This window comes from Cinclus cinclus, chromosome 1, assembly GCF_963662255.1.
Source record: "Cinclus cinclus chromosome 1, bCinCin1.1, whole genome shotgun sequence".
NCBI lineage: Eukaryota > Metazoa > Chordata > Aves > Passeriformes > Cinclidae > Cinclus > Cinclus cinclus.
The window spans coordinates 19076496-19098787 of record NC_085046.1 but is presented as its reverse complement, the minus strand read 5'-3'; the positions used below and the strand labels follow the sequence as shown (position 1 = coordinate 19098787).

The window sequence follows — 22292 nt, the reverse complement described above, 5'->3', positions numbered from 1 at the left end:
CATTCTACCAACGAACCGTGGTTTCTTGATGCAGCATTTTTAAATCGGTTTATGGGTTGAAATAATTTCTCTTTTCCCTTGCACAAGTTTCACAGCAGTCACTTAAATTTAAGTGTAATAATCTGTTCCAAAGTTCTGGAGAATGACTAGACTCAACTTGGACCATGTGCTGGAAAATAAATATCCACAGCAGAAATGAAAAATAAAATCAGTTTCTTTACCCTAAGTAGGGTCAGTAGTGATCTCACTTTGTTGCTCAGGAAGACAAAACTTATTGGTAGGCCACTGCATATTCATTTAGTAAGACAACAATACAGTATTTGATACCAATACCAAATAGATGCATTTTTATGTAACTTTCAACTTTTGTGAGGACTGCTTGAAAGCTGGTTTGGTGGTTTTGGTTTTTTTTTTTTTTGTTTTTTTTTTTGCTTCTGGAGTTATGGTCATGGACTTTGTAGACAATATACAATGATTTGCTAATGTCGTCAGTCTACAGGGCTGGAGACAGAACCATAGAGCAGCTCACCGATTCTTGGCTGATGAATTTTGCATGAATTTCCATGAATAGTACATGTCAGATTATTAGAATTACCTGAGAGCTCGTCAGAATTCACATGAAGGTAGATACTGAGGTGCAAATGAATTTATATATTCCCAAAATTAGAATCTGTCTTATAGAGGAGAAAATACACAAGTCATGTTTTATCAGTAAGGAAAAAACTAGGCATGTTAGTATTGTGTGTCAGTGTTCACATATACTATAAGCTGAACCCTTTTTATTTCCATGTTGCTTATTGGGTTCTAACATGAGTTAATGATTTTCAGTTTTTATATACACATGAGTAATTACTCTTAATCTCTGAAGTTATGGAAGTCTGTGGCTTTGAAGATAAAGACCTGTGTGGATGGCATCAACCAGCCTTGGAACAGATGTCAGAAAACTATTCCATACTTATGAAAAAAACATTCAAGTGGCAACTTGGAAGAGGAGCAAATCTCTATCCTGAGCAAGAAGAACACTGCCCATTAATGGATCATACTATGTGAGTACATTTTTTCAGGTGCTTGAGTCTCTTCTAGAAGGTGTGATCTTAACCACATATAGATTGTCAAGGGGAGAAATTGCTCCATTTACAATATTGAAGCAGTTTACTGATTTGTTAATGACATGTAATTAACTAACAGTCAGTGAAACGGGTATGCAGGATTAATACTACAGATGAACCAAAATAAATAACAGAAACATTAATAAGCAGGTAAAAATTTCTAAACACCGCTCTATAAGTAACTCCCAAAAGTTTCAGTACCTCCCCATCCAGAGAAACAGTCCCCTCCTCCCACAGGATGTATTGAGAACAAGCACGTTCCCCCTTATGGGAAAGCAGGTTTGGAAGACATGGCTGCTCCAGCTTTACCCTTCTTCCACCACCCCAACCTGCCAGCCCAGCAGCTGGCTGCAGGCTGTTGGCAGCATCCAGTGGTAGTGGTGCTCTGCAGTGGTTGTAGCATCAGCGAGATGACCTCTGGCATGTCAAAACCAGGTGTTGGCCACTGCTCTTTGCACTGCATTATCAACCCCTACTATTACACATTTTCATCTTACTTTTACACTTCTTTTCAAGCTGACTTCTCTTTTGAAAGCTGGCTTTGTAATTAATTTGGCACTGTTTATTTTAGTTCAATGTGGTCATGTTCTTGATCAGTTTTAGGTGAAATGGTCTTCTCTCAAATGGTCTTCTTCTCAAATGGTCTTTATCCGCACTGAAAATGTATGTTTACTTTTTAACCTTACTAGTTATTGTGAGTTGTTGTTAGATATTGCTACCAATTTTGTTATTGTTATTGACAGCCATAGCTCTTATCCCAGCAGTTTTGCCCAAGGGTTGGCAGTACGAGTTAACACAAAATGTCCTGTGAATTCTGCACTCATTTAATATTTAACTAATGCAGTCCAAAACTACTGTAGTTAGAGCTCACTTCAGTTTAGTTGGTATTTTTTACCAGTTCTTTTTATTTTACCATTTTTCTGGTTAATGATATAAATTCACATTAAAATGTAAAATATTTCTATTCTCTCGGTGAAGATTTGTAAATAAATGTTGCATTCTAGTAGATTGCTTAAGATAGTTACTAGCTTCTCCAAAGACACTTCTTTGATTTATCTTGAGGAGCAAAAATTAGCTTTTCTGCATGAACATTTGGTTTTAAATGTGCGGGGTTTTTAATTTTTTTTTTTAATTAAGTAAGAAATGCGTGTTTAAAAAATGCATTAATCTAATGTATTCCATTTAAAAGTAACAGTAAAACTTATTGAAAAAGAAATCCCTACAGGTAACTAGCAAATGAGTACAAATAATTTTCAATGTTACACAACTTCATTATTAAGAAAATTTCTGTCCAGTGTAATTACTCCAAACAGAAAAATATCTGTCCAGTGTAATTACTCTGAACAGAAAAATACTTGCCTAGTTCTAGAGACATATGTTTACTTTCTGTGACAATAGCCCATAGGGTGCTAAGACAGTCTTTAAATTAAGACCACTTCAACAAAATCTTTGCTATATTGCTACCAGTTTAAAATTACATTATTTTCCATTTACTCAGCCTGCATTTCTATCACTATTAAAGAGATTAATATGTTAGTTGCACGGTGTACTTCATTAAAATTACTGTGTTTTTTACAAATATCCCACAACAATACCAAACCCACAAAAAATTTTTCATCAATAGCAAAGAATTACAATACTGTCTAGTCGTTTCTAGGTCTCTACATTATATATGAAAAGGAAGTGTATTCCATAAAAAAGAGCAGCATTTTTCAACAAATTAGCTGTCAAATCTTTCACTGATTACTCTTTAATTGCTGTTTATTAGCCAATACCAACCCTGTATGTGTAATTAGTAAATCCTTTCACAACCTTTCCACTACAGGTTTGCATTGGCACAGTGATACATGGAATTGTATTACTGGTTTTCAACATCTTTTCAGGGTTAAATGCAACTAACAGTATATTGAAAAGGACTGATGAAAAGAGAAAGTAAATGATCCATAGGGATTGCAGTTTTCAGGCAACTCTGTAAAGTATTCCTCTTGTGGTGTTTCACATGAGATGCACTTTGGTCCTATGATTTCCCCCTTCCCTTTGTTTATTGGCCTACAGAGAATCACAGAAAATAGATGCTTCCAAATTACCACAGGAGATGTAGAACAGCAGTTTTGTTGAATTAAAACACTGCAACATTTAGTTTTATTTTCTCATCCATTTTCCCCAAATTTCCATTACTTATATGAGGCAAGCTGTGCTACTGTAATCTTGCATGTTTGCAAATTGAAATGAAATATGCAGGACTATGTATAGAAACGTTTGGATTCTTCCTGATACAAGAGTAGTTGGCAGTGCAGCATACAAATATTTCAGCAAAAATACCTGTGAATACTTGCAGTCAAACCATCTGCTTCCCCAGAATAAGTACTTGGGCTAGCCACCTGTAGGCTGATGAACTGTGAGGTGGAGGTGTGAGTCTTTGAAGCTGTAATTACATCAATTAAGTGAAAGTAATTACTTTGCAAATAGAGGGAACAGCTTGTATGTGTATATAGAAACCAAAGGCTGGAGGAATAGAAGCTGTTATGGGAATCTGCCATTGGAGCCTGGTTTGAGCTAGACAGTCCCTGGCTTGAGCTGGAAAAAGTCTGTCATGTGCTGTGCAAAGAGCTAGGTGACATTGGCATTGTGCACCGAAAAGAGCACTACTCATACATGAATGTAGAGCTCCTGTGGCATGTTCCTGTACTTAGCTAATGGAATTCTCTATTGCAGTTAGGTTTCTAAAAGCTACAACAATAAAAGTATCAGTTTGTGTAGGCTTAAAGAAGTGTATTAAATTGACACCAGCAAATGGATGTCTATTAGCAAAATCTTCGACATTATTAATGATATTTGGGTACAACTGTTAAGTGAAAACTTTGTAGTCACTTAATTGGTAATTCATGCATCAAATTTAATAAATCAAAACCAAATGGATGCAGAGATAAAACTCTAAGCTGACATGATAATTAGTGCTGTGTAAATAGTTCTCTTGATAAACATATTTTAATACATCTGTCTTTTTTTTATGTCTTCTTTTCAATAATTTTCAGTGTTCAGGACAGGAAAGTTAGGCAAAATTAAAGGTTTTAAGTAATGTACTTAAGCCCAGCGGTTTTTTCAGCAGTCAAGAAATGTTTTCAATTTGAGAGTCTAAGAACTTCAAAAAAGGAGAAAAAAATAGAAAATATTGTGTGTGTGGTATTTGTTTTTTGCTTGGGTTATTTTGTTTGTTTGTTGGTTGTTGGGTTATTTTGTTTGTTTGTTGGTTGTTGGGTTGTTTATCCTTGTATGTCCAATTTAAATAATACCAACTACTTTTAAGAATAAGCTAATGGCCAGAAATTACTTGCAGGATGATGTCAAATTGTTTCATTACAAACAATCAAAATTTAAAATTAATTTTGTACAAAGAAAGAGAATATATCCAAAGACTTTTTTGCCTCTTATATTAGGATGCCAGAGCATGGGATTAATCTCATAATGAAAATAAATTAAACTGTGAAGACTTTAATCATTTTGTGTGGGTAAAACTTTGCCAACTCATTTTCTTTCTGGAATTCACATTTATTACATAAAACAAGGCATCAGAGTTTTACGTGGTACACTTGAAGCATGGTCACAGGGAGAAATTTTCTTTTGGAGTTTTGACTTTCAGGACCCAATACAAAATATACTATGGTTTTATTTAGCACAAGTATTCCAACTCACATTTCTGGTGGCTTTCTTTTGAGCACCTTGCTGATGCTGGTGTCCAATTCCCGGGCTCAGTCTCACTTGTGTTATGGTGTGTGAAGCACCTTTGGTTCCGTTCCCTTTGAATTAACCACTGAACCTCAATCCTGTATTCATGTGACAAAGTTTAGATGCTCAAGATAGAATTAATTTTTCTCTAGAACTACCAAAAGAACTCGGTCAGTTGGCATCCACCATTTTTCAGACAGCTGTGAACACAAATAGAGGTTGCCTTCTGCCATAGCAAATAGCTCTATGATATCCTTTCAGAAAGATCTCTTCCAAAAAATTTATGTCTGCTTTATTATGGCATGGCAATCTTACTACATTTTTTTGTTTCTGAATTTATTAAGCCTTAATATTAGAAGTTCATGGATGTGGGAAATTACTAGTAAAAAAAAGTTTCAAATCGTAATAAGAGAACTTACTTTTTTTATGGAATAACAAGTTTGAAATTAATTTGACACATATGGTTGTAAGTGAAAATCTGCATTCCTAACAACTGTTTGTTCTTAATTTAATTTATTTTTAATCTATACAGAAATACTTAAATGTAATTCAAGGAAAGCCTTAATCCTGCGCCCCCCCCCTCCCCCCCCCCAGTTGTTGGATAAAAATTTCAGTTACTATTTAAGACCTATTAGAATTTAAGTGATTGGAAGTGATCAGCAGAGAAAATCTTTCTCTGATACATACAATCAATTAAATCATTGGCATTCTTATTCTTCCTTTAAGAATATTGGAAACTACACATTTTATAGCATTTTGAATATAGATTCTTATTATGGAACAATATTCTCACAGCTGCAATAATCCTTATTCAGGGAAGAAATTTTTAGAAGCCTATGAATATGATATATGTCAAACTGCAAGAGGTACATGAAGGTTTTGTTCACATGTTATGATTTATAATAACCCATCCTGTTATTATATACAGAAGGATAAGTAGTCAAAAAAATTCTGATGCAGACACTGATTATCTAACAAGTATGGATACAAAAGAAACAAGGTAATTTTTTTTAATTCTCATTTTTTCACTGTAAATCTTCTCATGCTTCCTAAAGGTGTGTGGCCCACCACATTTCTTTCAGATTCCCAGTCACTCTAGATTTTAATTAAAGCCTTGCCACTGTCCCTCTTGAGTACCCTCTCCTTCCTGCATCACCTGTGGCCTTCTGGCTGAAATAAGCAGGATAATGGGCAGTGCATTGAGAAGCTGTTACTGAGCCCATAAAGGGGGTGGTAAATTTCTTCTTGAATGCGTGCGTGAATATTAAGTTGTCTTTGACTTCTGAATTCTTGTAGCATTTTTTGTGATTTCTTCAGGCAGATACAATGTTGAGGGAAATGTTAGGGTTCGTTTTATTTTTTGACAGAAGGCTTCTTCTTTATATATATATATATATATATACACACACACACATACATATGTGTGTGTGTGTATGTATATTTCTATTATTTCTATAACACTTTCTGTAATATTTTGCAGTAATTTAAAGTTTTTTTCTACCCACCTTTAAGCAGTTCCCCACCTTACAGGCAAATTTCAAGTAAAAGACACAACATGTACATGGCTTCCCCATTTTATACTTAATATTGAGGTTACATTCAACTCTATATGAATACATAAGGATTAGCCTGTCTCGTGTCTTTGCCCATTTCCTTTGAAATATTGTAATAATGATTTTGAATGCTATGTATTTGTATGGCAAGTTTTGTTGCTGGAAAATATAGCAAGTTTTCTTTTTATACCTTCTTAATTTTTACCAGAACTGTCATGTCACCAGGTTTTGACACTAAGAAACAAGAATTAATAAGAATCAACAGAAAATGAAGGTAGCACAATGGAAAGGTCAAAGTGTCACAGTTTTGCCACCACTTTTCTCAAATAGATAAGGATTTAAAATATCAATGCTATATTCTGATGACAGTACAAGAAAAAAATGACAAAAGCATAAATATTTTCTCATAAAATATGTTTTTAGGAATTAAAAGGTAGAATTTAACACCTTATTAGCTTTTTTTTTTCTGAGAAATCTTCTGATGAAAGGTTTTTTCTAGGAAATTGTAGCTAATTTAAAAGAAAAAAACCTGCAAATGCATTAAATTTAGCAAAACTTCTGCCTGATGCTTACCCGTGCTTTGGGGGAAAGAAACTAAAGTGAGTGATCTCCCACAGCCCCTGTACCCTGATAAAGGATGTGGGGGATATGGAAAATGCAAAATAAAGCCACTGTCCTGACTGATTCAAACCATCAGCTTGAGCTTTGGTGACCCACGTTTCCTTGATGTGTCCAATATCCCAAAGTTCTTCCCTTTCATTGGAGAGAGTGCTTCTTTTGAAGGTCATCCAGTGCCCTACTGGGTTTTCTTGGCCACTGTTTTGCCTTTCTTTCTTTGCAGAAACCCATCAGTTCTAATAGCAGGTCACCCACATGGCAGATCCCAGACAGACCATTGGAGAGCTGAATAATAACACTTTCAATGCATAATAGGTGCAATAGGTGTGGGACTCTGATTTGTTAAATAGATACTGCACAGTGTTTATGGCTACATATCATCAGGACAAATGGAGGTGCATGTGGAGGCTGCTGCTTTCTGACTTTTGAAATTTAGTATGGTGTGCTGAGCACTGGCATACTTATAACTCTAAGTAAACTAAAATATCCCTCTCCAGTTTATGTTTTCTCTTTGTTTTTCTCATTATTTCTGCAATTTGGAAGGAAATCAGGACTTTATAGAGAAAGGCAGTTTGTTTTCTAATCAGGTTTAGTTTTCAGTTCTAAAGAAAAATAATGAGTAAAGGGTGTTTTATAAGTCCATTTAAATGTTTATTCAGGGATTCTCAAACAAGTAGTAAAAGATACACAGATGAATTAACACTTTAAAAACTGAGGGATGCCCAAAAATTCATTAAATGACAACTTGAACTTGCTATACAAGAAAGTTCATCTGAATAAGTTTTGAGCCCCCTTCAGACATTGCAACAATAGACAATTAATACTGTGAAATGTGTAATTCATAGCATGAGACATGTCTTGACAACACTGCCTAATTTTTTTTTTCTTAACCCACCTAATCTTTCCTTAAGTATTATGCTCAGTTCACTATGTTCTTTTGAATGCCTTGATTGGGGAAATATCATGAAGAGTCTTCTATGAATGTCCCTTCCTTGCCAAGTACAGTTTAAAAGATATTTTAAATATTAAACTATTAACTAAGACAAGTATTCAAATGTAGGTCAGTTACTTATGTTGAAAATTTTATATCCATTAAAATGTTGTGATTTTCCCTCTGAAATTAATTAGGATCTTTGGACTGGCACAGGAGTGTCTTTGTATAGGGAATGCTTGTAGTACAGAGGTAAAATTAATTATTTTCAAAGGGTAAATATTGAGACTTTAATAACAGTGTAGTTGCCAACTGAGAGGTTTTCCATGGGTTGGTTTTCTAAATTGGCCTGAGCTTTTGCAGCTACTGGCAGGGGTGCCTGCCTGTATTCTGCTGAATTTCAGCACTTACGTAAGATCTATGCCAAAAGCTAGATTTATTCACTATTATGTATGTTGAAAAATACCTTGTTTTGCACTTGTTATCAACTTCTTGAGGTCTCATTTTTAAAAATAAAAAAAACAATTACAGGGAGTCTTTTAATGGAATAGGAAAGAAATTAATTTAAGGATGGATCAGTTGATTAACTCTCACTATGAAGAAAGTTACCTTCTCTGAAGATCACTTAAAAAACAAAGGCTGAAGGTAAAGACAAGAACATCATCTGGCAGAGTAAGAGAAACTGCTAATTTATGTTTATGGAAAGCTTTGGAATACCTTGTCACTGTGTATTTCTTACCAGATTAAAATAAAAGTGGGCCAGCTAAAAAATCCTTTGGTTTCAAGGTCAGAGCTTGACAGTCTGAACAGATGATTTCATGTACCTTAATTGGCTCTGCTAAAAATTTGCATCCACAGAAGGTATGGACCGTCTAGCGTTTGAAATTTCTTTAAACAGAATGATTTTTTATTACTTTTTTCAAACTCTTCCCCCTTCAGACTGTGCAACTCTCTAGAAATTTCATGCAGGCTCTTATACCAGGCAGCTTAAGAATTCAAGACAAAGAAATTACTTAGTTCTGTGAGCAAACATGATGCAGGTTAATTTTCACTAGAAGAAAGCTTTCCTTTTAAATATGGATAGGTCACAAATACACTAGTCTTGTAGTCCTAAGTGTAAAAACTTCCATGGATAGGAGTAAGAGTCAACAAGGATGCTCTGCACATACCTACCCATCCCCTTCTGATTCCTCCATTTCCCATTGCTTGCCCACATGACCTTAATATTCTTGTAATCACATACCACCACCATGTTTAATGGCTAGCACTGTGAAGTGTTTCATACAGGGGACTTTCATCTGGTTTACTACTTTTAAATGGGATATTATAGCAAACACTGAAACCAGGTCAAAGAAGTTGCAATGACACCAGTCTTAGGCTGTGCTAGGGACAGTAATATCTAGGCATAGATGTGATCTTTGGGCCTGCCTGTGTCTGACAGAACATACCAACAAGAGATGGGTGGCTGAATTTCATCATAGTACTGATTGTACCCTGCCATTGTTTCGATGACAGGCATGGATGCTGTTGGGTTGTTTGTTTTCTTTAAAAGAGCTGAGCAGTTATTAGTTGGTATAAAGTTGTTTGTTGCAAAAGGCAGCTCAGTCTCGAAAGGCAAAGAGCCCCAAGCATTAAAGTCCATGCTAAAAGCTTTTGGTATAGAGTCCTAAATAGAAGTAAAATCCCAATTAGAAGTGGAAGCAGCTCCTGGAGCAAGGTGTTGGGAGGGCTGAAATTGCAACTGTAGCTCCTCCCTTCTTCTGGGTGATGATAAAGATGATGATGATGGCAGTGAGGAGGGAGAAGAAAGAGAGAGAGAGCAAGAGTGAATTTCTCACCAGTGCTTAGAGTCTTGTACACAAATTACCCAATAAGCTAAAACCACGAATCTGAATAATTTCTTCTTAACCTATTAGAATTCTAGTTTCTTAATACAGACGTTTACATATAATCTACACATACAGCCTATCTTGTCATATCTGAAAAATGTAAGCAATATTCCTACCATATTTTTATTATGTGTTAAACTATGTTTTTTGAGCCTTCATGGAGACTTTTCTTCTACACTGGTATCTAGGACTATATTTTCCAGCTCTTGCTAGAACTTGTTTTTAAGACTTGTTTTCTACACTAATATCTAAGACTTTTATAATTTAAGGCACTTAAAACATATTCTTACTTAAACCTACTTACTTATCTAAAACTTAAACTTACACCTCTATTTCATGTATGAGTGGCTTAATATACTTCAATCTATTCAAAGCACTCGGTACTCTGATGTCTCTCTGAAGAAATCAGAGAGGTCTCTGATTTACAGACTCCAACAGATGTAATACTGAATACTCTGGAAAGTATGAGATCTTTAAGTGCTGCTGCTCTTCAGAGCTTTTTAGCATTCTGCTTCTCACAAGTCCTTTTGGATGCTGTTGTAAATACAATGCCAGCACCCTTGGGCCACTGAATGCATGAGTTCCCAGAAGCAAAGCAAATTCTGAATTTTTCAATATTTTAGCAAACCTTAAGAGAAGTTGATCTTCTTTTACCTCCAAGGAAGAGACTGGTAGAATACGCAAGACCAAGGCAAAAAAGAAACTTAAAATTGCTACCTTGAAATAACAGCTTTCTTCAGCAGAAAGGAGAGGAATAAATGACTTGTCCAAATGCATACTTATTGAAAGATCTGTAATTATGAGTTTTCAAAGTTTTCAACTATTACTTAGAGGACAGGCAGTTTATTTGGAGCATGTTTTAATAGTTTAATACTGTAGGATGAACTGAATGCATGCAGTCATTATAATGATGTCTGAGTTCCAGGATTCAGTGAAAACAGAAAAGCAACAACAACAATTCACTCATCTGCCTTTCCATGAAAAGAAAAATAAGATTGTGGAGAAGATCCTGATTTCTGATCCTGATCCTGATCTTAAGGATTTTGCCCACATGAACTTTGGTCCCTGCTATGTTTATGAGCCGTTTTCAGTGATCTCATATGTAACATATATGGTCTATGAAAAATGAAGATCTGTCCCATTAAAATGTTGCCTTTTTCATTGGCTGGTGGGTTAGTTGGCTGCTGTTTTTCTTTTATATTTCTGGTGTGACACATGGGGTCAGAAGCAGTAGTCCAGCTAACAAACAGTTTCTGATTTGTGAGGATTTTTGAAGGCCTTCTTTCTGAACCTAAACCAGCACATTCCTTACATTTGCTGTTAGGTAGGATTTTCAGCCTGTGAAGAGCCAGAGGTCCTGACATCTTTGAGAATATTGTTTAACTTGGCAGTGCTTGCTGGGTAGGATCATTGTCTTCTCACAGCTGTAAGTGATGCAACTTTACAGGGTGGTTGTTCAGAACTTGGCCGGTCAGGAAAACCAAAAGGAAAGGAAAACCTAATACCAACACTATTAAAAAACTTAGGTTCCATTGTCAGGGTCGTAAGCACTTGTTGGGTAAGTTCTTCTGAGAAGTACTGAGTGTGAAGCACTTCTGTTGTGAGAGAAGAGAAATTTGTTTTTGGTCAACAGTTGCATTTTATTTTCAAAAGTAAGGTTTTAAGGGGCTAGATCTTAAATACCCCAAACACTAAAACTGCATTTCTGGTCACTCTGTACACTCAGAGTCTGATGCTTACTTCAAAGACACTTCAGCTTTCCCAGTAGCTCAGGAGACAAAATTTCATCTGATATCTTGGTTTTCCTGACTTTAAGGCAGGACCAAACCCTCTAAATTCCCTGAGGAAAGAGGGTGATAAGGAAAACCAGAGTCCCTCTAGCCCACACCTACATGATCCTGTGGGTTGACCTAAGTCTTTTTGTTTGTTTGTTTGTTTGTTTTTGTTTGTTTGTTTGTTTGTTTGCCAGCCTCTGAGATAAAAAATACTAGCTGCATTTGCAAGAGGTTTTTTTTGGATTTTGGCTACACACTAAGATGCATCCAGATACCCAGACAGCAGATGCTATCTAAGGAAATATTGCAATCTTAAATTAATTATGATGAAATGTTTTGTTTTAATAAATTATAACCCTTTTTCTCTGAGCAGGTGTACTGAAGAAGGCTGGTATCTCTTTGCAGACAGCTCAAATGGAGAATTTGGTCACACAGCTGACATTGCTACCCCAGTCATCTCCCTTACAGGGCCCAGATGCAAAATCATTTTCTGGAACCACATGAATGGTTCAACAATAGGTTCTCTGGAGGTATGGAGATGCTCTTTATTTTGTTTTGCTTTGTTTTTCTGCATGAAATTACTGTGAGGAAATGTATGCCTTCTCTTTTAATTTCATTAAAGCCTAGGCTTCTAATAAATGAAAATTAACAATTGCTAGCACTCTACTGCTCTCAACATGTCACAATACGAAGGAAGCATTAGCTCAAATAGACTGGAGAAATAATAAATTTCTACAACAAGCAAAAATTATGACTGTTATAGACATGCCATGGTTGGAACTTTAATACAAGGAACAGTTTTGTATCACACAGTACCATTTGACATTGAAAAGCAGCAATAGATATTTGGACATCAAAGTCTTTGGCTAATGTGGGAGCATGAAAAAAGAAGTAATTGCATCAAAATTTGACATAAAATCTTGATGAAAGAGTTTATTCCTTGAAAAGCTGGACGTATCACTTTCAGAGATTAATTATATTCATGTAAGCAGCCTTGAACTATTTCTGTGGCATACAAGCAACAAATTTGCCTTCCCATACTCTTAACTTAATTCCAGGTAAAATAAAAGCACTTATGTAAAGGAAATTTAACTCGTTAGCAGCTTGTTGATAAAATGAGTCACTGCAAAGAGAAATTAATAAATCAGGAACGTTGTTCTAAACAATTCTTTTTACCACACAGCTGTATGCTTATAACGGGATTTCCAGGAATGTTATGGAATACCTACATCATCAATAATGGATTGAAAAAATACTCATATAAGTTACCCATTCACCTGTGCACTTAGTATCATATTGGATGTGGGCAGTGCATGAGGATTTAAATATACAAATAAATTCTCACTAGCCCAGTTGGTCAGAATAATAAATTATAATAAAAGGTGACAGAATTCAGCTGTTTTCAAAACAAAATTAATATTTGTGTTGACATTAGAAATGTAATCTGGGATGTGGTGAACTATGTGCCTTGCATGTGACTTGCTAGATATTTAGTGGAAGCATGTTTTATGTTTTCTTGGATATTTTCCAAAACAAATTTTTGAAATATTGTTAAATTTCTCCCAACTAGGTAAAGAACTTGCTAGGCTGCTTGGCAAATGGTCAAATATTAATTAATCAGAATCAGTAGGAAATCAGTGGATAAAGATGGTTCATCCTCAGTTTTAAGGCTTGGGACCAATTAATGTGCTTTGGGACTTCTCTGCATACTCCAGGGTCCAAGTTTCTTTACAGTGTAAGAACCCATGTTAGTTGCAATTATGTTCAAATAGTATTTTGTAGACATCAACAGCAAATTCTATGGGGCCATGCCCAGTATTACCAGCACCTAATGTGTATAATATAGTTTTTTTCTCAGTTTCAACACTGATTACAATTTCTCTCTGTTCTTTAACTGATTCTTCCTCACCCCCAATATATTTCATTCTAAGATGTACCAAAGGAAAATCATGAAACCTTTCCACACTGTTAATAACTGCCTGGTTTCAATTGCTTGATTAATCAATTAATAATGGGTGTAAGAATAACTCAGAATATGAAATTATTTAGTTAATTTCTCATTATTTATATTAAGAAGGCTCTAAGTATTGTATGAATGGGAATATCTTCTGTGCTTAAAAGACCTTTTATCCATATCTTTCCCCAAGACTACCATATATTTTTCAACTTTTGCTTGTAAGTCTGCACCCATACCATAAAATATCATGTAGGATTGTTGAAGATTTTCCTGCCATTTGCATGAATGGCTACCTTCCTGTGCTTCTATTGCTTTCTTAAACATTGATTTGCTGTTACTTTCCTGAGCAACCTCAGCTTGATTATTTGTTGGAACCTTTTTTATTTAGTTTCGATGCTTGGATGTTGCATAGGTAATCCTACCAAAGTATTAGATGTGCTTTTTTTTGCAATGTATTTGAAATGCATAGAGGTTCAAAGTACATTAAGGTACAGGGAAGCCTTGGGTTTCAATAGCACAGAAATTAATGGCCACGTTTTACTCTAAAATTTTAATCTTTATCATGATATGATAAAAAATGTGAATTTATGATGAAGGAATTGGATATATAATAGAGTAGATAATTTACAATATGTAAAAATGTGTGTGTCAGTAGTCACATAAATATCTACCTTCATATAAATATATTGTCTGTATTTGAGAGTCAAAAAAGTTACTTTCTTATTCAGCATTCTTTATTCTTTCAAGTAATATCTGTAATCCCTTTCTCATGAATTTATTTATTTTCACATAAAATTCATGTCTTCTATGGCAGATCTTCTTGTCTGTAAAGTCAGAAGTCACTTGTTTTTCTGTCCAATTTAAGATATTATCTATTTATTTTTCCCCAAAAATGAAAGGTCTTTAGTGTGAGGATTTGCTGTTTGCTTGGCAGAAATTACCTGCTATGCAATATCATATGTACTCATGAGACTGCATAAATTTAAAATAAAAAAAAGGTTTTTTTCATGATGATGAAAAATGCCTGGGCTGCCCTAAGAAGATTATACAGAGTAGTGATAAATCCTTGAAAGCAGAAGTAGTTCAGGCAACTGGTGAATAGATGTTCAGCTTTCCAGCACTATTTGGAGACAGCTTGACACACTTCATCAAACACCCATCTTGTTATTGTCAGCTCAGTTGAATATGGATGCCCAAGAGATTGGACTAACGAATAATTAGGACTTTCTGCTCATGTTGAAGTGTGTCATCATTCCCCAGTTTGCTGTTTACAAGTGTATGGGCTTTTAAAAGTCTTTCATTGCTCAGACACATGAAACTTTGTCTTTATTTAAAAAAAAAGAAAAATATTTATTAAAAAATATTTATAAAAAATTTATATAGAAGAAACAAAATATTTCCTGAGAATCAGGACAAGAAAATCCATCCTGGAAGAACAGTGAATTGTATGCATGAACAAATATATTTTTCAGTAAGTCTTGTTAACCCTGTTTCTGTGTTGTGCAACTGAATCACAACCCACTAATGAACAATCTTTATTCAGTGCTAGCCACTCTAGATAAATTAATGAGCTATGTTAATCCAGTTAAGGCTGTGAGCTGGGTATGTTTATCAGGAGATCAGAAAATCCTGAAACCTTATTTTCTTAGTGTGGTAATTTATAGTGACATATGCATGTGCATTAGGTTGGACATTAGGAAAAGGTTCTTCACCCCCAAGGGGTGGCTGGGCACTGTAGCAGGCTCCCCAGGGCAGCAGGCACAGCACCACTCTGGCACTGCAAGGAGCACCTCAACAGCCTTGGTCATAGGATTCAGCTTTAGGCAGTCCTTCCTGCAAGGAGTAGGGATTTGGTCTGATGGCTTCTTCCAATCCCAGATATTCTATGATTCTGTGAATTTTAATAGTGGAATAGAGATTAGATGTACATGATAATATTGTACTTTTGTATATGATTGCACTTTTTTTTTTTTTTGTGACGTGGAATTATTTTGTTTTTTAGGTACTCTATAAAAGCAGTAACAAGACTTCTAAACTCTGGACTCAAAGTGGCAGCCAAGGTCCCCAGTGGAACAGAGCAGAAGTGTTCATAGGAATTCGTTCAAATTTTCAGGTGTCTTCCTATGTGATGTGCTGCCTAGAAAGCTGGCTATTAGTACTTCTATATTAAGCATTCTTCACCTTTTCATTTCATTTTTTACACCATGCATGTACCTCTCTTCCTGCACAGAAGAAATAATCTTTTTGGCTGTCTGATTCATTATCTGAGCTGGACTCATGATTTTGGAGATTTCTCACTCCTCTTTAATCTCAGAGTGAGATTTAAGACTGAGAATTCTGTCTCTCCTTGACTCCAACTCCGCTTCAAATATTCTATTTCTTTCTCCTTAGTGCGCAGTAAGTAAAAACATCTGGGTTTTGGAAAAAGAATTTTGAGCATAATGTTTGCCTTGAAATCAGAGCAGATTCACAAACTTCTTAGAGATACTTGCTTAGTTGTAGACTTATGAAAAAAAAACCCAAATCACCAAGGGTAGTCAGTAACATATTTTTAAAATAGCTACATTGCTTGATAATTCTGTCTTGTAATTTTAATGACATTTTAACATTTATGGGAATAAATGATGAATGACAGACTAGTCTTCTTCAGACTTACTTTGCAGAAGTAGGAAGAACCCTTGTTATTCAGGATGAATGAGGACTGATATCTCTCTGAGTGGCATGATTTAGTTCCCTTTATTTTTTGTGCTTGACAATGTTAGAAGATGGTCTTTCAATAACTCTAAATATAAATAAATATAGTGATCGATCTGTACCAATTGTGGTACAAGATTTGGTATAATTGTGCTTTGACAGTAAGAACTGACCACTTCATATTAAAAGATTTGTGAGGACCATCAGTCTCTGTTCTTTTCCTGTTGTTTCTCTGTCTTATCAGTGGGTTACTGTAATAGCTGTAATTTTTATTAGATTATTTTCAGGGCAAAACGTGGTGTCAGTTACATGGGAGACATAGCTGTGGATGATATTACCTTTGAAGATTGTTCCCCTCTGCTTATCTCAGACAAACCTTGCACATCAGAGGAATTCATGTGTGCCAACAAGTACTGCATCCCAAAGAACAATCTGTGTGATTTTGTAAATGACTGTGAAGATAACTCAGATGAAAGCCCTAGTATTTGCAGTAAGTATGGTAGTTTGTTAATATAATTATCATAAATAACTGTGCCTGCTGTGATTTTTTTTTATATTTATTACTCAAATACTTTTGACAGCTCATCAGCTAGGAAAGCAAACAAGAAGGTAATAATTTAATTCTATTCCTTGGCTTTTAAAGATTTTAAATTATTATTATTTAATTTAAAATAACATTATACAAAATACAAAGAGCTGCTAATGAATGTCTAAAAATAACTCAGCAGCTGTCTTTAAAAAAAGAATAAAATCATCCTGCTTTCCATATGAAAAGAATGCATTAAAGCTGAAAAGAAATAATTCAAGCATAATACCTTTGGGAGATAAGGGACCTAGCTCCTTAGATATTTCAAGAGTTGTCAGGTCTCAGCAAATTATTTTAATCTGAATGTTGTACAATTTTGGTTTTATGAGACATATCAAGAAGCAGTTTATGTAGTATCTGATTCAAAGAATGATGTCTCATATCAAATGGCTCCTTCAGGATCACAATATATGGTTATTAACACTTCCTTTTATTTACTACTACAAATATGGGAAATGTTCACACAATCAAATCTGCACTGTTTGGTACCATATTAACAGTTGCCTGATTTTTGTTGAGAATGTGAATTCAGTCTATCAAATTCTGAGTGAATACAATTCTGTGAAGCAAAGGTATGCTGACATCCTATGAAAGCTAAGATAACTGGCAGAGGAACTTTATTTTGGAGATTATTTTCATACTGCTAAACTACTCAATGATTTCCAGTCCAGGAATAGTACATCACTAACCTATACTGGCACCAGTTCAAATCTTCTGCAATTAAAAATGCAAGCTGCAATTACTCTGTTAAAAAATATTCTCAAACTTGGACTTTTGTTTTCTGAAATGTTAAAATATTAATGGGTTTTTTTTTGGTTTGTTTTTTTTTTTTTTTTTAGTTTTCTGCATTGTCTGTGTTTCCCATGGAATATCATCAGAAAAGTATAAATTGAAGCATTAAGGGCAAAAATGGTTCAAATGAACTGATGGAATTTAGTTTGGCATGGAATAAGGATTTTATTCCAATTTCCCATTGGAAGAGATTAATTGAAACAATCCCATAAAGTGAATGCTTTTCTCTAACATGTTTTTTATTATTATTTTGAAGTAAGGAAAAAAAAACTGTGAAATCCTTTAAGAAAAATTCCCTAACTGCATTTTCATTCTAAGCTTTAGGGTGAAGCATTATGGTGTTTTAAATCACAGGAGTCATTTATTATGCAGGTGCACATCTGCAGTAACTTGAACTTCTGAGCAGGCTGCCTAAATTCTCTTTTTCATCAGTGGAGTAAGTTGCTGAAGTCCATGCAACTTAAAATCAGTTGTTTGAGTTAGATTTAAAAAGTTGTCCTGTAGATATGAGGGTTTCTCTTTGATGACTATAAAGATCCTACAAGGACATATAAATTTAAGTTAAGTAATACCCAATATGCACAGAATTAGAAGGGATATCAATGCTCATGCCTTAAGATTTCGATTCTTGAAAACATGTCTTTAAAATAAAATGGTCAGTTTTATGCATGAATTTCATTGACTCAAGATGGAAATTGTAAATAATGGAAGGAATTTCTTTAAGAATGATCTTGCAATATTAACTAACTAAATCAGTTCAAAAATAAGATTGGACAAATTTTGTGAGCAGTTGCATTCAGTTGAATTAATCTACAATCTCTGATTTTCATAAAAAGGTATTCATGTAATCTCACACATCAGATCTGGGTTGGTTTCAATTGTTACTTCATATGGCACTGTATTTCTAGACAAGGGTGAAAGGGAAGCTAGTTCTGCTAGATAGCTCATACTTTTAAGAAAAGTTTCTAACATTTTTACTGTATGACATTCACGGATTAAATTTAAAGAAAAAATATATTATCTGATTTCAGCCTGAAATTTTTGAGGTAGCTGTCTCTCCTGTTTTGGTCCATGTCCAGACTCCATGGATTCTAGATCCTTGGCCTGGCTTCTGAGTGCCTTTCAGTCAAATAAAACTACTTTCAAGTGGCTGAACTTTATCAGGCCTCAGAAGAGGCTCAGATTTTGATTACATTTTGGAAGAGACATTTTGTCTACAATGTCCTACAAAAAAAAAATACATACAGTTTCCAAATTTATCTTCAAAGCACTTTCCTTTTCAGCAATAATAGTAAGAATATTCAGGGTACAGTCAAAAGCCTCTTGAAGTCTCTGCTGAAATTTCAGTTTATTTCAGCAATTTTAGTCTTACTTGGTAATTATTACAATGAACTTGTAGGTGTATATAGAGAAAAATATACAGAAATTAAACTTCTGGAATTATATAGTTGACTTAATTTATGTGGACAGTTTACTCATCATGCTGGCTCTTCTGACATTGAAGATTCAAAAATGGATAAAGAACACGCATGTTATTTCATATAAAAATCAAGAAAAATTATGACAACTTTCTCCTTTTCTAGGCATTAAGTAAAACTTAAGAAGATATGTAGACAATCACAGAATCACTTATGTTGGAAAAGACATTTAGGATCATTAAATCCCACTGTTAACCTAGCATTGCCAATTACACCACCAAACCATTGCTAAGCGCCGTGTTTATATGGCTTCTAAAGACCTCCAGGGATGGTGATTCAACCACTTCCCTGGGAAGCCTGTTCCAATGCTTAACAAGCCTTTCAGTGAAAAAAAACTTTACTAGTATGTGATCTTAGCCTCTGCTGGTGCAGCTTGAGGTCCTTTCTTCTTCTATCACTTGTTACTTGAGAGAAGACACTGCCCCCCACCTGGCTACAACCTCCCTTCCAGGAGCTGTCAAGAGCAATAAGGTCACTCCTGACCCTCCTTTTCTCCAAACACTCCCAGCTCCCTCAGCTGCTCCTCATCAGACCTGTGCCCCAGGCCCTTACCCTTCTTTGGGCATAATCCACTACCAACACAATTATCTATGTTTCGATATTGTCAAAGAAAATACAAGTGAATTGAGGAATTGTGCAAAAGCAGACTGACTTTGGGTGCAATTCAGCTCAAGATTATCACACCCACGTTTTGTTTTCTTCTATATGTGTCTATACTGAGGCTGCGTTTTTATGGTGCTCAATACATTACTTTGGATGTGTCTGTTCCCTAGATATGGGCATTTCTTCCTCTTCTCACCTAATCTTAACATGTTCTTTCAGAAAGAGGCTGGTTTTCTGCACATGTCTTAAATGCTCTATGGAGGGCCAGTTGAGACCCTAAGGAGTTAAAATAGTTAACTAAATTTATTGCATTTATACCAAAGATTCTGTTGACTGTAATAAAAAAGCTGTGGACCCATCTGATATATATGCAAGTATATTTATCCTAATATTCCAGAACATTAAAAATGCTCTTTTTAATGAGATACGTGGATATTATTTTTTGAACTGAAGCTTTTTTCCCCATAGATTTGAGTACTAGGTTGTATTACATGTACCCAGTTAACTATTTAAAAATAAATCTCCCTTCATGTGTCTGTAAATATATTCCAGGTACATCTATTGGGCATTGCAATTTCGAGTTCGACTTTTGTGGATGGAATCAAGATGAAAATGATGATTTCGACTGGCACCTCAGAACTAGCAGTATGAAAAAACTGGGCACTGAACCAGCTACTGATCATACACTGCAAGAGCCATCTGGTCATTATATTTTTATAAAGAGTTCATTTTTTCAGCTACCAGGACAGAAAGCTAGGATTTCTAGTCCCATCTTAAGCAGAAAAAATAAAAACTGCAAGGTACGTGAAGGTGTGGTAGTAGCAGGTAGTAGCAGAAATTAATAATTTGATTTCTAGATTTCACCAAGAGAGTACTCCTAAAATGGTTAAAGATGATTACTGAAATAATGCTTGAGGAAAAAAAAAAAAAAGTATTTTTGTAGAGAAGTCAGAATCGGATCTTAGTTCATTGAAACCATAAGAAAAAATTGTATCTTGCTGTGGGAGAAGAATGATTCTGGAAGTAAATGAGTACTCCATGAAGTTGACAGTAAATGCAGTGTCAAATTTACAATGTCTCATGCAACTCGTCTAAAGTAACAAACAACTAATTAATGGTTTTTAATGGAGAAAGTACATATAAGTGCAGAAACAATTAGTTTTTCAAAGAATACAACTGCAAAAGGAAGGATGTGTGACAGAAGGCTTTGTCACCAGATCTTCTCTAGAGAATGGAGAAGTGTAAACCTTGATCTTCCAAAACATTACAGCACATTGTGGTGACTTCAGCTTGAACATTTCTTTGCAAACCTGAAATAAAAAGTTTCCTGGTTTTGATACATCTTTGATAGTCTTTGCTAAAAATATATTTTCCCAGAAACTTTAGCTATGCCTTATTTTGAAACAGCAAGTTAACCTTTATACATCTAATAAGTAGGCCTCTCAAGAGGATAATTTTAAAAATGCTTTTGGAATTAACTGTTTGTGTGACCACAGAACTATGCTCATCAAATGAAGGTGGTCTTAGACTGAAATAGTCCTAAATAGTTTACTGGGTATGCAGGCGACTTCTGCGTGCAAAATGTCCAGCCACAAGCTTCTAGTTTCATTTATATCATACTATTCCTGAGGAATATTCCTGAACAAAGAGATTATCTTAAACTTGAAAAGAGTTCTGCTTATGTTTGAGATTTCTAACCAGTTCATTTTACTGAAATAATTCTCTGAAAACTCTCCAAACTCTTTATAGATAAGAAAGTCAGGAAGTATTAAACATAAAGAGTTTGATTTTATGATTCAAAAGAGAACTTGAATAATTGTGATATTCATTAACAAAATTTGATCTAGCCATTATAAAATTATCTTCAAAATTGGAATGTTAATTCCATGTTAATTTTATGTATTTCCTAAAATACATATATTAAAAAATTCTGCTTACACAAACATGGAGATCTCAGCCTTCTGCTTTTAGCATCATATTTGAGATTATCTCTTTCTCTACATTATCTGGTTTTATGTTCTAAAAATAACCTTTCCACTTTTTGACTTCTATGAAGCATAAAACGTGCAAAGAAATGCAGAATAACTGAGAATGACATGTTGACATCTGTACTGTTATGATGTACCACACAGTAAATGCAATTAAGTTCTTGAAATGTAGCTATGGGAAACTGTAGCTTTTATCACCTGGAAAATTATTTACAAAAATTTACAGGTTTATGCACCCTGTACAGACCAAACTCTTGACATCCATCATGTGGTCTGAAGCAGTCAGTCATATTTACAATATTTTACTTTTCAAAGGTTCTGACCAGCTCTGTAGCTTATGCATAGAAAAATATCAAAGGAAATGCAATTTCTGGTATAGGAAATTGTATGAATGGAAAAAATATTTCAAGATCCAAAGCCTCATCTTATAAGACCAGAGTTCAATGAAATATATTATTCCTTCCTATGGCTTATTTGAGAAGAAAATGCTGCATCATATGTTACAACAGATTTAGTATGGGATCTTAGACCATTTCAAATAGTTGGAAAATGACCAATTACATGAATGGGATTAGTTTTATGCAGAGAAAACA

The 22292-nt window shown here is 34.8% G+C and overlaps 1 protein-coding gene across 1 annotated transcript in view; it reads left to right on the top strand.

The window, feature by feature from the left end:
* Nucleotides 1-22292, top strand: part of MALRD1 (MAM and LDL receptor class A domain containing 1) — a 236579-nt gene that overhangs the window by 80863 nt on the left and 133424 nt on the right. The window contains exons 20-24 of the mRNA XM_062500144.1: nt 869-1046; nt 11975-12131; nt 15561-15671; nt 16529-16742; nt 20264-20511. Of these exons, the coding sequence (XP_062356128.1) occupies nt 869-1046; nt 11975-12131; nt 15561-15671; nt 16529-16742; nt 20264-20511 (908 nt within the window). The remainder of the gene's footprint in view (nt 1-868; nt 1047-11974; nt 12132-15560; nt 15672-16528; nt 16743-20263; nt 20512-22292) is intronic.